This window comes from Vicugna pacos, chromosome 4 (genome assembly GCF_048564905.1).
Source record: "Vicugna pacos chromosome 4, VicPac4, whole genome shotgun sequence".
Lineage (NCBI taxonomy): Eukaryota > Metazoa > Chordata > Mammalia > Artiodactyla > Camelidae > Vicugna > Vicugna pacos.
Window position 1 is genome coordinate 72,803,900 of NC_132990.1, and position 18,044 is coordinate 72,821,943.

The 18,044-nt window shown below is 42.6% G+C and overlaps 1 protein-coding gene across 2 annotated transcripts in view; it reads left to right on the forward strand.

Annotated features, from left to right (window-relative positions):
* Positions 1-18,044, forward strand: part of STXBP1 (syntaxin binding protein 1) — a 62,284-nt gene that overhangs the window by 12,138 nt on the left and 32,102 nt on the right. For both annotated transcript variants that reach the window (XM_072960154.1, XM_072960153.1), the window contains exon 2: positions 17,816-17,865. In XM_072960154.1, the coding sequence (XP_072816255.1) occupies positions 17,816-17,865 (50 nt within the window). The remainder of the gene's footprint in view (positions 1-17,815; positions 17,866-18,044) is intronic.

Sequence of the window (18,044 nt, forward strand, 5' to 3'; positions counted from 1 at the left end):
TGGTCCTAGTGGGATTCAGACAGGCAGTAGTAATACATTGGGGGGCAATGTTGTGATGATACTGGAGCACGTGGCAGAGCCCCCAGTAAGGCCTGCGGAGTGAGAGAGGCTGAGGGAGACCTGGAGGATGTGGAGGAGTTGGCCAGGAGAGGAGTGGTGTGTGTGGATGGGACCTGGGTGAAAGTAAGTCACACAGAGAAATGTCCAGGCTTGGCAAGAAAATAGAAAGGTTCAGCCTGTCTGGAGCTGGGGGGCAAGAGAGTGTGCAGAGAGAAGTTACAGAGGTGCTCAGGGCTTTCCTGTCCTTGCAAAGGACTTGTATCTTTATTCCAAGAGCAGTGGGATGCCACTGAAGGTTTTAAGTCAGGGCAAGACATGGTTAGGATTTAGCTTAGAAAGATCCTTGATTGCTGTGTGGAGAATGGATGAAGCAGTTAGAAGCTGCTGAGGTGGTCCAGGCTGGAGATGGTGGTGGTGAGAATGTTGACCTCTGCCAGGGATGGAGAAAAGAAAAGTGACTTGAAGGAGTCTTCAGAGGTAGAAGTGGCAGGTTTTGGTGATTAATTGGATGCAGAGGATGAGAAGAAGAAGTTGGGAAAGATTCCCAGTTTTCTGACTTGGGCAGCCTATTGGAAGGCTGCCCCCCATTCACTGAGATATGAAAGAAAGAGAAGAAATGGTTTTGCTGGGAAGATTTGCTTTTGTAGGTGTTGTGCTTCTGGTGCTTATGGACTGTCTAAGGGCAGATGTGCTGCAGGTCTGGGCTGGAGATTGGGGTTGGGGTGTCATAAGGTGATGGAAGCTGTAAGAGGGGGTCAGATCACAGAGGAGAGGGTGCAGGGTGAGCAGAGGGACGCTGACATTTATAGCCAGGCACCGAGTGGCCAGCAGGCTTGAGAGTCAGACAGGAACGAAGGCCAGCAGAGCAACGACTACGATTTTGTGACTCCAGGAGCTCTCCCCGCACCCCAAATCATCCCAAAGCAACCTTGAGCTGGCAGCCCGGAGCCTTCGTTCAGGAATGAGTCTCCACTCTCCAGGCTGGGGAGCTTGGCAGCTGGAAACTTTTCAGGACTTCTCACCATGGTGTTTCACTTGTGTCTTAAAGTCAGTCCTTGCCTGTCTGAACCTCATTGTTCAGGATTATTTTGAGGAAATGATTATAGTCAGTCATAGTGCAAGGCTCTGAGGGTTTGAGTGTTATACTGTGTCAAGATGCCATCAAATCATAGAATAATGGCTCTGGGGAGACACGTGGGAGCATCTCGTCCAGACTCATCCAGAGCAGGAAGTCAGGGTATACTAGTCTGCTGGATGAATGGCATTGGCTGATCTTTTTCCTGCTCAGTGGCTGTTGGGGACACACAGTATTGTTTCCATGTTCTGTGCCAGCGTAGATTCACCGTGACAATAAGCTACTAGGAGTGTTAACAATCGCGAGGGCGGGGAGGCTGCTTATACTGCCCTTAGGGGAAGCTCAGGACTTTGCAGTTGATTCTAATCCAGTCACTGATGATCCTCATGAACTTCCCTTAATGTCAGTGGGGACAAAGTTGCTTCTGTTTGGCAACTGAGGGTAAAAGGAAAGACCCTTTAGGCTTAGATGGTCTTCAGAGCCCCTATTCTGGGAGTGATGGGGTGAAGAAGGATTGCTGACCCTCTTCCTCATAGTTTTTTCCACCCATCTTCCTGAGCATTGATGTAGCCAGGAGATGGAGGAGAGAGGCACATCCCTGGTCTCTGGACACATCCATATTGTTGGTACCAGTTGCTAGGGACTTGAGGATAATAAAACATTGGAGCTGAGCAAGAGGCTCCTCTGTTCTGTGTGTATTTCACACTGGTAGCCTTTCAACAATAGACCACTGTGAGGCAAACCCCTTAAAATTACTCAGTCAACAGACCTCATCATGTTTTGGATAAAAGCACTTCAGGATTTTAAGATGAAGCAGTCATGTGGCCACTGAGAGTTTTCTGATTTGCTTTCCCTCAGATAATCTTGGAGGGGTGGATCACCTGGAACTTTCCTGTTTTGATTGTGTCGTGAGGTATCTCTGTCTCTCTCTCCTATACTTATCTTTTATTAAGGAACTTTGAAACTCAAGTGAGAGTAATGAGGTTTTCCAGGCTTTCACTGAGACTGAAAGATCTGGTCAGTGTCTCGTGGAGAGGTAATACTCATTCTTCCTCTGTTCCTCCCACCCACCCCTTACAAAGAAAATTTCTAGCATATTGGAAAGTTGAAAGAATAGTATAATGATTACCAACCTACCTTCTACCCAGATTTCACAATTGTCAACCTCTTGGTGTCTCTGTTTTTAATCTCTCTACACAAATGCTTTTTACTAAAGGTTAAGGTTATGGGTTAGACATTGCAGAAGAAAAAATTAGTGAACTTGAAGTCAAAGCAATAGAAACTATTCAAAGTGAAACATAGAAAAAAGATTGGAGGAAAAAAACCAAGAAAGTATCAGCAAACTGGGACGACTTCAAGGAGCCTAATAATAGACAAGTGAAAAGAAAGGCGAGGTGTGTGGTCAGAAATTTGAAGAAGTAATAGCTGAACATTTTCCAAATTTAATGAGAACTATAAACTCAGATCCAAGAAATTCAATGAACCCCAAGCATAAGAAACATGAAGAAATCTATGCCAAGGCACACCATAACCAAAACTGCTTAAAATTAATAATAAAAAGAAAAAGGAAAGAAAAGTAATTAGCCAGCGAGCAAAGACACATTACCCATAGAACAGAATAAGGACAGCAGCAGATTTCTTGTCAGAAACCATGTAAGCTAGAAGGCAGCAGAGCAATCAGTATCTTTAAAGGGCTGAGGTATACAAAATATTAACCTAGAATTTTATACCCAGAGACTATATCCTTCAGCAACAAAGCAAATTAAACACTTTCAGACATTAAAAAAAAATAAGTTGAAAGAATTCATCACCAGCAGATCTGCACTACACGACATGATCTGACAGGGAAACCTGGTTCTACACAACAGAATGAAGAGCGCTGGACGTGGTAACACGTGGCAAAAATAAAGCCAAGTTCCCGCAGAGACCAGGTGTCTTTCTCCAGTGCATCCCCGTTAGCCTGGACTTCCATGCCGCCCCCTCCTGGGATTTTTCTTACCTCTCCTGTTTTGAATCGTCCTGTCTCCTATATTTCGTGTCTTCCTTTCTTTGTTTACTCTCTCCTGTTTTGGTGGAGCTCATATCCCTGGAGCTTCTGGGAAAAGAAGAGTCATTTTATAGAGACCTTGTTTGTCTGAAAATATCTATTTTACCCTCATACTTCATTGATGGTTTGAAAGAGCATGAAATTCTAAATTGGAAATTGTTTTCCTTTGAATTTTGAAGACTTGGCTCCAGTTAATTTCCAGTGCTGCCTTTGAGAAGTTGGAAGCCACTGGAGTCCTAATCTTTTGTACACATCCCATTGTATCCCCTCTGAAATTTTCATGCCGTCCCCAGTGTTCTGGACTTTCATAGCAATTAGCCTTGGTATTTGTTCTTATCCATTGGGCAAGAGCTGGGTCTGAAAACTTTTTCTGTGAAGGGCCATGTGTTTAAATAAAGTTTTTGTGGTCCATGTATGATCTCTGCGACTTCCCTAACCCTTTAAAAGTGTAAAGGCTGTTCTTAGCTTAAGGTCTGTACAGAAACAGGCTGCAGGCTGAATTTGGCCCGTGGACCACGGTTTGCTACACATTCACTGGGCCCCTTCAGTCTGGCAACTTATGCTATTTACTTCTGGGAACATTTCTTAAATACTTTCACAATGATTTCTTCTCCTCTATTTTTTCTTGGTGAAATTCCTCCTACTCAGATGTTGAATCTCTTAGACTGGTCCTTTAATTTTCTTACCTTTTCTCTTCAGTTATTTCTCTCTTTGGCTCTTTGCTGTGTCCTCCAGGAGATTTCCTCAACTTTACCTTCTAACTCTTCTACTTAATTTAATTTTTTAAATTTTTGTTTATTTTTTAATTTTTTCAACCAACATATACAAAAAATGATCCGTCTTTCTCCTGCACCCTTGATGAACAAATGACCTCTCAACCCAGAAGTCTGTTATATTGCCTCCCTCTTCCTCACTGTTGCATTTTTTAATTAATTTTTTATTGAGGTGACATTAGTTTATAACATTATAGAAGTCTCATGTGTACAGCACTGTTTCTACTTCTGTGTACACCACTGTGTGCTCACCACCAAAAATTTAGTTACCATTTCCATCAATCTATGGTTGATCCCCTTTACCCATTTCACCTCCCCCACCACCACCCCTTCCCCTCTGCCAACCATACTCTGTTCTTTGTTTCTACATGTTTGTTTTTCTTTGGTTTGGTTTGTTCACTGATTTTGTTTGTTTTTTTATATTCCACATATGAATGAAATCATACAGTATTTGTCTTTATCTGTCTGACTTATTTTCACTTAGCATGATACCCTCAAGTTCCATCCATGTTCTCACAAATGGAAATATTTCATCTTTTTTATGGCTGAGTAGTATTCCATTGTGTGTGTGTGTATACCACATCTTTATCCATTTATCTGTTGATGGAATAGACAGTTTGTTACCATTTCTTGGCTATTGTAAATAATGCTGCTGTGACCTTAGGGATGCGTGTATCTTTTTGAATTGCTTTTTTGTATTCCTTGGATAAATACCCAGTGGTGGGATAGCTGGATCATATGGTAGTTTTATTCTTAATATTAAATATTTAAAATATTTTGAGGATTCTTCAGACTGCTTTCCATAGTGGCTGCACCAGTTTATACTCCTACCAAGACTATGAGAGTTTCCTTTTCTCCACATCTTTGCCATCACTTGTTATTTCTTACCTTACCCTCCTTTTTAATTTTAAATTTCTGCTATCATGTTCTTTACAATTTTCTAATAATTCTTTTTTAATTTTATTTTTTTGTAGTCCCTATTCATGTTCCACATTGTACACATTTGTGCAAACTCAGCCATTTATTTCTTCTGGATTTTCACTGTTTCTTCTCTTTGGAGCTCCACCCTTTTCCTGTGCTTGGTTCGGAGCCCAGATCCCAACAGGATGTTTTTTTTTCCTGGTATCTTATTGTAACCAGTTCCCTAGATTTGGGAAAAGGTAACAGCCCTCCTTTAGACCTTTGTGTGTGTGGGAGGGTGCTTCCTGCCTTCAGAAAGCTTCCTGAGGCTTTTGTCATCTGTCAGTTGAACAGAATGGCTGTTTGGATGGTTCCAGAGGGAACTTGACCTGTGGCCTTGTCATGCTATGTGAGATTAAACATTTTATAATATCTCAGACCTGAGGCAGGTTAAATCTTAGAGCAGAATAGATTGGGCTGGTCAGAATCTTGGACCTTGAAAGTAAGATGATTTCTATCACCACTGTCACAGACAAGTCACTTGATCTCTCTCAGGTTCGGTTTCCTTATAAAATGGACCAGATCAGGGTTTCTCATCCTTGGCACTGTTATTTGGGGCTGTCTGAGCCTGTGTGTTGTAGGATGTTTAGCAGCAACCCTGGTCTCTCCCCACTAGATACCCATAGCACCCTCCAATCATGACAATCAAAAAGGCCTCCGGGGTCGGGGCATATAGCTCAGTAGTAGAGTATGTGTGCTTAACATGCACAAGGTCCTGGGTTCAATCCCCAGTACCACCATCAAAATAAATAAGTAAATAAACCTAATTACCTCCCCCCCCCCAAAAAAAACAAAAACAAGCAAAAACAAAAAACCACCAAAATAATTTTTCAAAGTCCTCCAGATATTGCTGAATATCCCCTTAGGAGCAAAATCACTCCCCATTGAGAACCATTGGACTAGACCATCTTCTGTCTGCTCTCGGTTTCTGAGATTATAGGAGACATTCCATTCTTTCCCCCTCTTTCCAAAGTATATTTTCCCTAATCATTTAGTCCTTAGGGAAACTCCTATTTGAGTCAAGAATGTGATTTGGAATCATTAAATGCTACATCTACCAATTTAAGATACTGGCCCCATCTTGGGCCAGGATCGAGATAGATACCTGTTCTCCATCCCTGCAATTCAAGGAGGAGGTTCTGCAGTCGTCATGGAATCTGTGTAGGAGGAGGACAAGGGCTTTGCAGAGAAAACAGGTATAGGCTGGAAGGCGAAGAGAGTATTAACAGATGAGGTCTGCTGCTGTTGGGAATGCGTGGGGACAGTGTGTTCTCTCTCTCTCTCTCTCTCTTTCTCTCTCAAATGTAAAATGCTTCCCAAATAACTGCAAACTTATCATTATCTTGTATAAAAATGACCCTCATTCTTGAGTCCTTTCTTTATAAAAAGAAAGTCTTCTTCAACAATACTTATGAGAAATAGTAGCACTTTCTGCCCTGGAAGATTAATTGCCATTTCACCATTTTGTGTCTTTGTTTGGTCTTTTTGTTTCAAAATATTAATATAACTGAATAGTACTTACTATTATAAGCTATGATTTTAAGAAGAGGTGAATTGTTTTGGTTTCCATTTTTCATTGATTCTTCTATTTGTGTCTATTTGGTAACTTCACAGCTCCTTTTATCCAAGTTGTAGGCAACCTTAGGAAGAAGGAAATAGCTGTTTTGGAACTGAGGGGAAGTGACTTGCATCTACAGGATGACCGGGAGCTCGTATTTCTAACCTCTTTTTGTCCCCAGTTTGAGATTTTCTTTCTACTAATCAAAGTTGTCAGGTCCCTGAGGCTTTGTTTTAGAGACCTTCTAGCGCCTTAACCTTCTGGCTCTGCACTTTAGGAAAGACAGTAGGGAAAGTAAGATTGAAAATGAGGATTTCCTAAAATGATTATAAATCAATAAAAAATGTTAAAAAATAAAAATAAAAAAATAAAAATAAATTTATTAAAAAAAAAGAAAAGAAAATGAGGATTTCCTGTGAAAGAGAAAGTAAAGAGTCATTCCTGTAACTCTGTCCAGCATCTTGACGGGTCTGAGGTTAGGGTTTGGTTTCTCAAAAAGCAGGCATTGGTCGTAACACACTCCTCTCAGATGTTGGCAGCAGCCCAAGTTTCGGATGTCATAACTTTGGACATTTGAGTCTTATGCAGCCTCTGGGTGCGCTGACCAAGGCAGCGTGATCAAGCCATTGTTCACCCATCTCCACACTTTCTGATGCTTGTGACCTCCTCCTCTCTCTCCCCATCCCACCGCCCAATGAGCAAACTTCAATAGGAACATTCTCAGATTAAGCAATTGTCTTTCAACAGTTAGAGGGAGCAGTACCCTGTTCTTGCCCTGTGCCTGACAATTTATGGCCTCTATTTTGGTCTCTCTCACTTCTGCAAAGGACAATTTAGATACAAAATTATAGTAAACTACAATTTTAGATAACTAATATTTTATAAGGATAAGCCAAGTTGTCTTCAAATGAAGACACTATGGAACTGTTCCAAATTAAGCAAAACTGCATTTGGTTTTTGAATTTGAAGTTTTTATCTAAAAATTCTCTGATGAGTTTTTAAAAACCACTTTCTTGAGATGTAATTCACATACGATACCATTCACCCACTTAAAGTGTAGGATTCATTCAGTGGCTTTTAATATATTCACAGAATTGTGCATCCATCAGCACTGTCCATTTTAAAACACTTTAGTTACCCTAGAAGGAAACTCTGTTCTCCTTAGGCATCACTTCCAACTTCTCCATCCCTCCTGTCTAGGCAACGACTCATCCGCTTTCGGTCTCTGTGGACTCGCATGTTCTGGATGTTTTGTACGATTGGGATCGCACATCACGTGGTCCTCTGTGACTGGCTTCCTTGACTTCGCATGTTTTAAAGACTCATCCATATTGTCACACGTTTCAGTACTTCACTCCTTTTTATGACAGTAACATTCCATTGTCTGAGTGTACCATGTTTATTTATCCATTCATCAGGTTGGTGGACATTTGGGTGGTTTTCTACTTTTTGGCGATTATGGGTAAGTTGCTGTGGAGACCTGTGTTTTCACCTCTCGTGGGTATGTGTCTAGAAGTGGAATTGCTGAATCACATGGCAGCTCTTCATTTGTTTGAGGAACTGCCAGACCGTTTCCCCAGCAGCTGCACCATTTTACATTCCTACGAGCACTGTGTGAGGCCTCTAGTGACTTTTAGCTTATGCTTCAGGTGTAATGCCTTCTTTCCCAGATTAGACTGTAGGTTCCTTGAGGTCAAGAAATTGATTTCTATATTTTTTTATAACCTCCATAGACTTCACATGGTTATCGGCATTTTATTGTGCAATTGCTAGACACTTCTCTCCTATGGGCCTAAGTTTCCTCCTTTGTAAAATGGAAGTGATTATAGTATTGATCTCTGAGGGTTGCTGTGAGCTTTAAATGAAAGGATGCATGGAAAATGTATCGGACAATGTATTCCATGTAGTGAGTCTCAAATAACTGATACTACTATTATTATTGTGGGCACTTTTTCCTTATTGAGACTGAATTATTGCTTGAGTTTTTCCTCTAATATGAGCTTTTAAAAGTATGTTGGCTAAGGCTGCGATATCTCAGACACTGGTTAAAAATGAGTGTATAGAAAGATGCTAGGATGGCAGAAGCTTTGGATATGAGCGTTTGTATCTGTACATCCACACACTACCACACTTCTCACTGAATTTGAGTGAACAGTTCAGGGAAGAACATTTCTAGATCCTTCTGGCTTGTAAAATTGGACTGGCCAGGACAGCCATAGTTTACCTGTCATGTTCCTCAAGAAGAAGAGATCTCTCTCTCAGAAATCCCTGTGAAAGAATCTCTGAGACTTATGCATTGGGGGTTCTGAAGCTTGGGGGTGTCAGGAGGGTGGTGGCCCCGGGATGGGTGTGTGTAGGTGGTTGCACAGATCTCCGGGTGCAGGGGGTCACCTTATTCAGCCATGAGCAGAATGGCTCATTCCTCTCCCAGCAAGCAGTGTGCAGTTATGCCACTTGGGAGGTTCATTCATTCTGCAGGCATTTGCTAAGTCATTATTTTATGCCAGATGCCAGAGATGGGCGGGAATGAGGGTGTCGGGATGGGAAGGGAGCTGTCATGTTTGAAAGTGAATGAATGAGGCTTAGTGTTCAAGAAGCCGAATACAGTGAGTGACTTGTGGCATCCTCAGCAAGTAAAGTGAGACTCGGGCACCACTGCCCCAAGTGCAGCCTGACTCTCTCCCTTCCCAAGTTTGCCAAGTCCCTCTCTTCCTAGACTGTCCCATCCTTGATCCTGACTTGGGGACTTCGCACCTGTTCTTCCTATACCTGGAAAACTATCCCCCCAGATCTTCACAGGGTTGGTTCCTCCCATCACCTCTGGAGTGTGATGGAGGTTTGACAGAAGGTCCTCCGAGGACCATTGGAAAGACCGCAATATGTGTCATTTTTTAGAATGACCTTGTTTATTTTCTTGTGTTTTTTGGTTGTTTCTCCCCCTCCGCATCAGGTATAAGCATCTTAGGAGCAGGAATCTTGTTTAGCTTCTTCATCGGGGTCTTTCCTGGAAGGATGTCTGGCACATAGCAGGTGTTCAATGAATCATCATTGTTGAATGGATTAAAGAATGTATACACAGAGAAACAAACTGGAAAATGGGAGACATGTCACAAACTTCATGGAGGAGCAAAAGAAACCAATTTGAAATCACTGGATTATCCCTTATTACAAAGGTCAAATGCCATTTTAAAAAGATGCTGATGGTGCCAAGTACCATTCTAAGACTGAACTAAGAGCTTTACCCACATTAACCCATTTAATCCTCTCAATAACTATGAGGCGTGTGTGGTCATCCCAGTTTTACAGATGAGGAAACTGGCACAGAGATTTAATAACTTGCCCAAAGTCACAGCTAGTAAGTAGAGGAGCAGGGATTTGGACCTTAACCACCTGACTCCAAAACTCACGTAAATTATTTTGCTTCACTTTGTCAAGGTAATCATTGCATCATATCAAAGAAAGGCACACCCGGTTCAATTTCAGAGTCCAGTCCACGCCAGTGCCCAGGAGACAGTAAGTTTAGTGGGAAGAGCATCTGGATGGGGAACCAGAGACCTGTTTCTGCTCATTCTGGAATGACCAGTCAGTAGCCTTGCCCACTCCAGATGGCTGTGTTTTGCAGGAGTATCTCAATCCCAAAACGAGGAACCTCGACTCTGGCCTTAGACGGTCTCTAAGTTTCTTTCCAACATAAGTGTTAAGCACCAAAGAAGTGGAATCATTGAAACTTATTTTACTTCCCAGACCTCTGCCCAGGAGCCACATGCTTACAGTCCCACGCGTGCGTGTATGTACATGGAAAAGATCTGGAAGGTTGCCCCTAAACCCTTAGTGGTTATTTCCCTTCAAGTGTGGGGATAAGGAGGCGAATTTCACGTTGTATTTATACATCTCTATTGCTGATTTTCAACAAGAACATGCTACTTCTTTATTATTAAAAACATCAAAAACGCAAAAAAATTGAAGTGGTTTGTAGTTAGTTACCAATAGTTTCTGTGTATGTGGGTATTTCTAAGGGAAGGATCTTGAGAGTAGCAGGAAGGCTTGTTTTCAAGTAGTAGGACCATTTCCTCCTGTTTTGTTTAGCCTTAACTTACTCCACCTGGGAAAATGCATTTGCTTAGCAAGGAGGATCTTCAGCCCAGAGCCATTCAGAGAGACTTGGTTGTGCCTTCAGATATCTGAAGCGCTGTCAGGGAAAGAGGAACAGACTTGCTGTTGCTTCAGAGTGGAATTACCAGCATTGCGTAGAGTGGAAAGGACGGGGTGTGGAGTCCCAGCCTGGTGTGCACTGGTAAACAGTGGAGCTGTCTTCCTATGTCTGGTTACTGTTGCCACATAAAAGTCCTCTTGGCTTTTATAAAGTGTTTATTTTGTAGCTGCCACCTGACTGAAGGTTCTAATGTTTCTAATAGTTGTTCAGTTGATTCCCATGATTTCTGCAGACAGATACTCTGTATCCTTCTTACCAATATTATACCTTATTTTGTTTTCTTGTCTAAGTGAATTCTCAGAACACTGTTGAGTAATAGCAGTGTGATAATACAGTCCTATGTCTGGGGTGACATGAAATACCTTACTTCCTGGGGTCCCCCCTTGTGCTTCAGCATTAATGCATCTCTTCTTAGATACACAGAGGTCACTTGTCTCCTCAGAAGGGCCATAAAGGGGCTTCTGTTCAATTTTATATTTGCATTTAAGATTTATATACATTGATGAGTTGGTGCCATTATTCCAGAACGTATTCACGTTTATTGTGGGTGAAAGAAGTTTAGAAGTTTTTGGTGAAATACCTGTAGAGTTTAATATCTAAATATTTTGTGATTACTTTGAAACTGTATTTTAAATATATATTTCCTTTTTTCTGTTCTGCAGTAGTGATTTCCACTAATTTGTCTTCTAGCTCACTGATCTGTTCTTCTGCTTCAGTTAGCCTATTCTTGGTTCCTGCTAGTGTATTATTCATTTCAATGATTTTATTCTTCAGCTCTGGGTATTCTTCATATTTTTCAATTCTTAGCTAAAAACTTCGCTCTGTGCATCTATACTCCTCTTGAGTTCTCTGAACATCTTGGCTATCATTACTTTAAACTCTTTCTTAGATAAATTGCCTATCTCCTCATCACTTATTTCTTCTTCTGGGATTTTATCTTGTGCTTTGGCCTGGGAGATATTCCTTTGCCGCCTCATATTGTCTCTTTCTGTGTGTTTGTAGATTCCTTCCACAGGCTTTGGGATTATTGTTTTCTTATTTCTAGTATTTGCCCCTGGTGGATGAAGTTGGACTAGAGGCTTGTGCAGGTTTCCTGGCATGAGGAGCCAGTGCCTGCCCACTGCAGGGTGAGGCTTGGTCCTGGACCTCTGTGGGTGGGGCTGTGTCTAGAGGCCTTTGTGGCTTAGGAAGTGCGCTGTGTTGTTTGGCCTGAGGCTTCCCTGCAGGCTGTTGGGTGGGGCTAGGTCTTGGTGTTAATGATCTAATCAAGATGTCAGCCTCCAGGAAAGAACATGTAGATTAACACTCCCGGCATGTCTGCCACCAGTTTTTATGTCCCCTGAGTGACCCACAGCTGTCCCCCAAGTCCCCAGGAGACCCTCCAAATCCAGCAGGCAGGTCTGACCCAGGTTCCTATGAAATCACTGCCTCTGAGTCTCCATTTCCCCCAGTCCCGTGGGGTTCCCGGACCCAAGCCCCTCTGGCCTTCAAAGCCACATGTCCTGGGCTCTGCTTCTCTTCCCAGTGCCAGGACCCAAGCTGGGAAGCCTGACTTGGGGCTTAGAGCTCTCACTCCTGTGGGACGGTCTCTGCAACTTAATAAATCTTCAGCTTGTGGGTTGCCCACCCTGGGGGTTTGGGGCCCAATTATACCGTGAGCACACCCCTCCTACCATCGTGCTGTGGTTCCCTCTTTATGTTTCCAGTTGCAGAAGATCTTTTTCGCTATGTTCCAGTCTTTTTCCTATGGTTGTGTAGCATTCAGTTGTGGTTTCGTTGTAGTCACGAAGAGAGGCAAGCTCATGGTCCTACCACTCTGCCATCTTGACCGGAACCCTGTATTTCCTTTTAATAGAGTTTTACAGTGTCATCACAATAGGCGCCTTTTGTCGAGTGCCTCATATGTGCCAGATATCTTACCAGGCATTTGGCTCATTAATCTTCACAACAGGTCATTAGAGTATTACAATTTTAATTTTGCAGATGAGAAAACTGAAGCCTAAAATGTTTTATACTTGCTCAAGTTCCACAGCTAACAAATGCCTCAACATGGATTTTCCCTGGTTTAACTTTAGTGCTTCCCAGGCATTTTTCCTTAGTCATAAGGGTTGGTAGTGACCTTTGCCTGAGTAACTAGCCTTGTACCCTCACACCACTGGGGGTTATTCAAGAGGGTACCTTTCAGAACTGCCCCTATTGAGCTGCAATAACTGGAAATTCCCTGTACTGTCAAAGAGGAGGGCAGTTGTGGCTGGAGTTTTCACTCCATTAAGTGCCTCAGCAGGGTGGAGGTGCTTCTCCAGGTGCATGTGTCGGGCAGCATGGAGCTCTGGGGCTGCAGAGCGTAGACTGCTTGAAGCCCCCATGGTTCAGAGGCCTTTGGTGATGCTCCCACTTCTCCCAAGCTTCCAGCCCATGTCGTATTAGTCGTGCTATTTGAGATGGTTTGGTGGGCCGTGGGCTTAGGTGCCCTGACACATGTCACTGCCGAGGGCAAACATGGGTGCCAGGGCTGTAAGGGCAGGGATTCCCCAGGGGAGGAGTTTGCAGCTGTCCTAGAGCCTGCGCTAAGGGGCTCCAGAGGATATACTGGGTGCATCTGAAGGTGTCCCCGGTAATCTAGACCACCTGCTGTTTTTCTCAGGACTTGGGAGGGACTGGCTACGTCTGGGAGTCACCCAGGACCTAGAGGATGTGGTTGAGAAGGAATCTACTTTCTTAGCCCTTCGGCCATGAGGGAAGCAGAGTCCATCAGAGCCACGGTCCTTATAAATCTGGAGAAGTCGAAGCTGCCCTGGTGTCTCCTGTCCCATATACACAGACTAGGTGGCGGTGGCATGGACAGTTGGCCATAGAGACGCGGGGTTTGGTATGTAGAAGTAAGACCAGCTAGCTGGACCAGCTGGGAAGGCTTTATTGTTTCTCTCCAACAAAGAGGACTTACAAGGGAGATGAAATGTGATTGCCAGGGATTATTTGTGAGGGAGTAGCCCAACCGACTTGATTCTTAATGCTCAAGTGGGCTCTAATCCTTGTTTCCTTTTCGGTATTGGATTAGAAAAATGTAGGGCAGGATTAGAATTGGCTGACAACAATACCCACCGCAAATACAGGCCCCGAGTATTTCAGAACAGGAATCACTGGGCAGCAAACGCTGAACCCACAGCAGTGCTTCCAGTCGTCAGGACTTCTGACACTTGTTTTCATTTTCCGATTATATCTCTGCCTTCCCCTATCAAAAGGTGAGTGGAATTTAAAATCAGTGACCTTTTTTTAAGTGAGTTTAAATTAATTTTGTGTGGCAGCCAAAAAAAAAAGTTCATCCTCAGTAATACAAAAAAGATAGTGAAATATGCCATTTTCTGCAGTCATGTTAGCAAACAAGCCTCAAGGTATTATTTAACAGTTAGTGTGTTATTTTGGAGAGCCACACAGAGTACTGATGGGGGTATAAAATGTGCTTTTGGAAAATAATTCAGCAGAATTTATCAAGAGCCCTGCACATTTATACTCTTGCCCTATTCATTTCACACCCAGAAAGCGCTCCTAACAGAATAATTTGTGCAGAGAGACCCTGGTAACAAAGATGTTCACTGACATATTACTTTTAGTGCATTTTTCCTGTTATAATAACTAATACATTGTTAATGCAGAAAGCTCAGAAAAACATAGGAAGGCACAAATTGGAACTTAAAAGATTAATCAGACTCTTACAGCACAGAAATAGCATTTTGTTATAAAATTTTCTAATTTTTCCTATGCGTATATCCTTTAAAGAATAGTTGCAGCGTGCCTTTTCCCCTGAGCCGTATAGTTTGAACATTTTCTCCCTCTCTTGTACTCACCTGTGGAAACTCTAACCCTAGTTGAAACCAACTCTTCTTTCCCTCCTGGCTTACCCCTGGACAATGGAACATTATTGGTTTAAAAAAAAATCACACAATTGAGCTGCCTGGTCTTACTTTAAATTTATAGTCACGAACCTCAAATTAGCCCTTCATCCTGTTGAGAAATGCTAAAACATCTCTGTAGGAAATCCACTTTCCCAGTCTTTGGGAAGGTAGATGGTACCATCTTTCTTCAAACCTTCCATAAATAACACCACTCTTCCCACTCTGAGCCAGTGACCTCATGTCCAGCAAGGAAGGCCCTCACCTCTGCCCAGTCTCTTCAAGCCCACCAGTCGTCTCCTGTCTCTTCCCCACTGGATGCAACGTGATGCCTGCCTCCTTGTTCCTGGTCAGATTCCTCCTGTGTCTCAGATCATTCTAGCCCCTTCCTCCTCCTCGGGGACCGCAGTCTTTTATCCATCCACCTCCTACGTCATCAGTCTCCTGTCTTTTGGTTTATTGCCAATACCATTAAAAAAATACCCTAATATCTCACACTTAAAAAAAAAAGTTCCTTGATTTCACATTCTCTGTCTACCCTGTCTAGCTTTCATACTTTTTCTCTGCTACCTTTTATAGCAAAACCTCTTGAAGATTTGTCTAGTCTGTCTTTTCTTCCTCAGCACTCATTTTAAACTGGCTTCATCCTTACTGTTTCACAGGAATGTTTGCCAAGGTCAATAGAAGTCATGTTTCCATCCCATCTTACTGGTCTTACAAGCATTAAGGATTTTCTCCAACCTTACCTCCTACCTCTATGTGGTTATAATGCCCAAATTTTTAACTGTAGCTTCAGAGCAGTCTTTCAAGCTCCCACTACCCAGACTGTATCTCCCCTCAGGTGTCTCTTAGCCGTCTCAATCTTTAACCAAAAGGATTCTTGGTATTCTCCTACAAATCAGTTCTCCTCCCTGTAAATCTTTCCTGTCTCTACATCAATTTCTTTATTTAAACCAAGCACCTAGACGTCATCTATGTTTCCTTCTTTTACTTTCCCCCCACACCCAATTCAGCACCTAGCCCTGTTGCTTTTGCCTCCAAATAGATGCCACATTCACCCACTTCTCACCACCTCCACTGCCATCAGGCGTGGCTGGGCCTCCTGACTCTACTCCCTGCTTCAGTTCCTGCTCCGCTCCAGCCTTGTCTGTCCAGCACATCAGATGACATCCCCACCCTCGGTGGCTTTCCAGTGCCCTTCAGATAAAACATACTCCTGTGATCTGGCCTCCAACCTCAGCCTCTGCCGTCTTCAGTTCCAAGAAGTGGTCAAACTCCTTTTCCTTTGTGGCCTTCCCTCTTCCTCAGAGAGGCCTTGCTTGATCCCCTCTTAAAGGTAGCTCTCCACACCTGGTTTTTTTGGTTTCTGCCTCAGCAAAGGTTGTTTATTTACCTCCAAGCCCTTGTGTGGGGCCTGACCGCCCTTTGTGTTTTGTCTGCTTCCTTCCCTGGAGCGTCAGCTCAGAAGGAGCAGCACCGCTGCCCTTCATCCCTGGTGCTGGGTCCAGGGAATGACAGAGGGGACGAGTGAGTAGGTATTTTCCGGTATCATTATTTCAAGTGGGTACATAGTATCCGTTGCACAAATGTAACCTGATTGGCTTAACCTCTGCCTTATTATTGGATACATTTATTCCTAGTTGTTCACACACTGAAACATGGGCAGTAATCTAAAAGGTTACTGGGAAAACTGTTGACTAAATGAGTAACTATTATGCAGGCATTTAAAATCCTGAGAAGCGTTTTTATTAACATGGAGAAATGAGTTTTTGTTGTTTGCTTTTTAGGGGAGGTAATGGGGATTGAACCCAAAACCCCTTGTGCATGTTGAGCATGTGGTCTACCACTGAGCTACTTCCCTCCCCGCTAGAAATGAGTTTTCTTACTGAAAAATACAGAATACAAAATTATATATACAGCATGATCTTAACTGTAATAGTTCATGGGAAAAACGAGTTGGAAATAAGCAAAAATGTTAATTATGTGTTTCAGGATGGCAAGATTACAAATGATTTTTTTATTCTTTGGAAGTATACAAGTGATAATACATGGTATTTTCTTCTTTATACTTTTCTGTGTTTTCCAAGTTTACTGCAATGATTGTGTTTTTTTTTTAATAATCAGGTAAAAAGTTCTTAAAAATATTAAAACACTTTTATGACACATTAGATTACTGGGGAGTCAAAAGCAGAGTTGAGGACAATTGGGCTCCAGAGAATGACCTAAACGTTTGAAGCACACTTACTAATAACAACTCTTAGCCTTCAGGTCCTTCCAGGCCTGTGGATGATCTGGGTTTAGAAAGAGCAGCAAGAATGCTGTTTCCTGTGAATCCCCTGTGGCCGGGTAGACTTGTGTGTGGTGTGGCATTATAGAAGCTGTGGCTTACAAAAAATGTTGATTTGGGGGTGCAAGCATCCTACAGATGTGCTCAGGGTTGGAAAGATATCACAGCTGTTCTTCACATCTGTTGTTGGAGCTTGAGGGGGGCTCATGTGGCCTGGGGTATTCTCATAGCATTTTACTCACTTATCTTAAGGCAGTGGTTCTCAAACCCCAGATCCTTTTGGGAATTTGAGGTTGAAAATGTCTTCATAATGAGGCTAAGATGTTATCTGCATTTTCACTCTTATTCTGTCACAAACGCACAGTGGAGTTTTCCATATGCTGTGGTCCACGCCAGATTGCAGAAGCAGCTAGGAGAACCCAGCTGCCTGCTATGAAGCCAGACATTAAGGAGAGTTGAAAAAATGTAGAACAACACCAGTATTCTCACTAACATTGTTTTATTGTGGAAAATATAAGTAGCATTTTATGAAATGCAAGTAGGATGCCGAAGAATGGGTTTATTATTATTTTTAATGAATTAATACATATGTTTTAAATTTCTCAATTTTACTGTAATACAGTAAATGTCAGTAGATATTTACCTACATACACACTCTTTGAGGTCCTCAATTTTTAAGAATATAAAGGAGTCCTGAGACCAAAAATCTGAGAACCACTGAATTAAGGAAACAAGAAGAGAATTGTCTTTATGGTGGATCGACTTTGGCTCAATAGACAGATTGGCTGAATTGCATGACTCAGGAGAACAAAGCCTAGAGAGGGCAAGTGACCTAGCCTAATAGGCAGGGGTTGGAAGTCCTTGGGATTAAATTAAAAAATTTTTTTTCCTCCCTCCCTCCCTCCCTCCTTCCCTCCCTCCTTCCTTCCTTCCTTTTCCTCCCCTTCTGTAGAGATCATGCATGATGTGATAAAGAAGGTAAAGAAGAAGGGAGAGTGGAAGGTAAGTTGACGAGCACAATTAATGACCTTAAAGGTGAGTACATGGGGACGGGGTGACTCGGGTAGCGCTGGGGAGAGCTGCTAGGCATGGAATGAGAACATTTGGTGTGTTTAGGAGGGTACAAAGAGCTCCTGATCTGCTATGCCACCTGTTTTATTTTTTAAACTAACCTTGAGGAA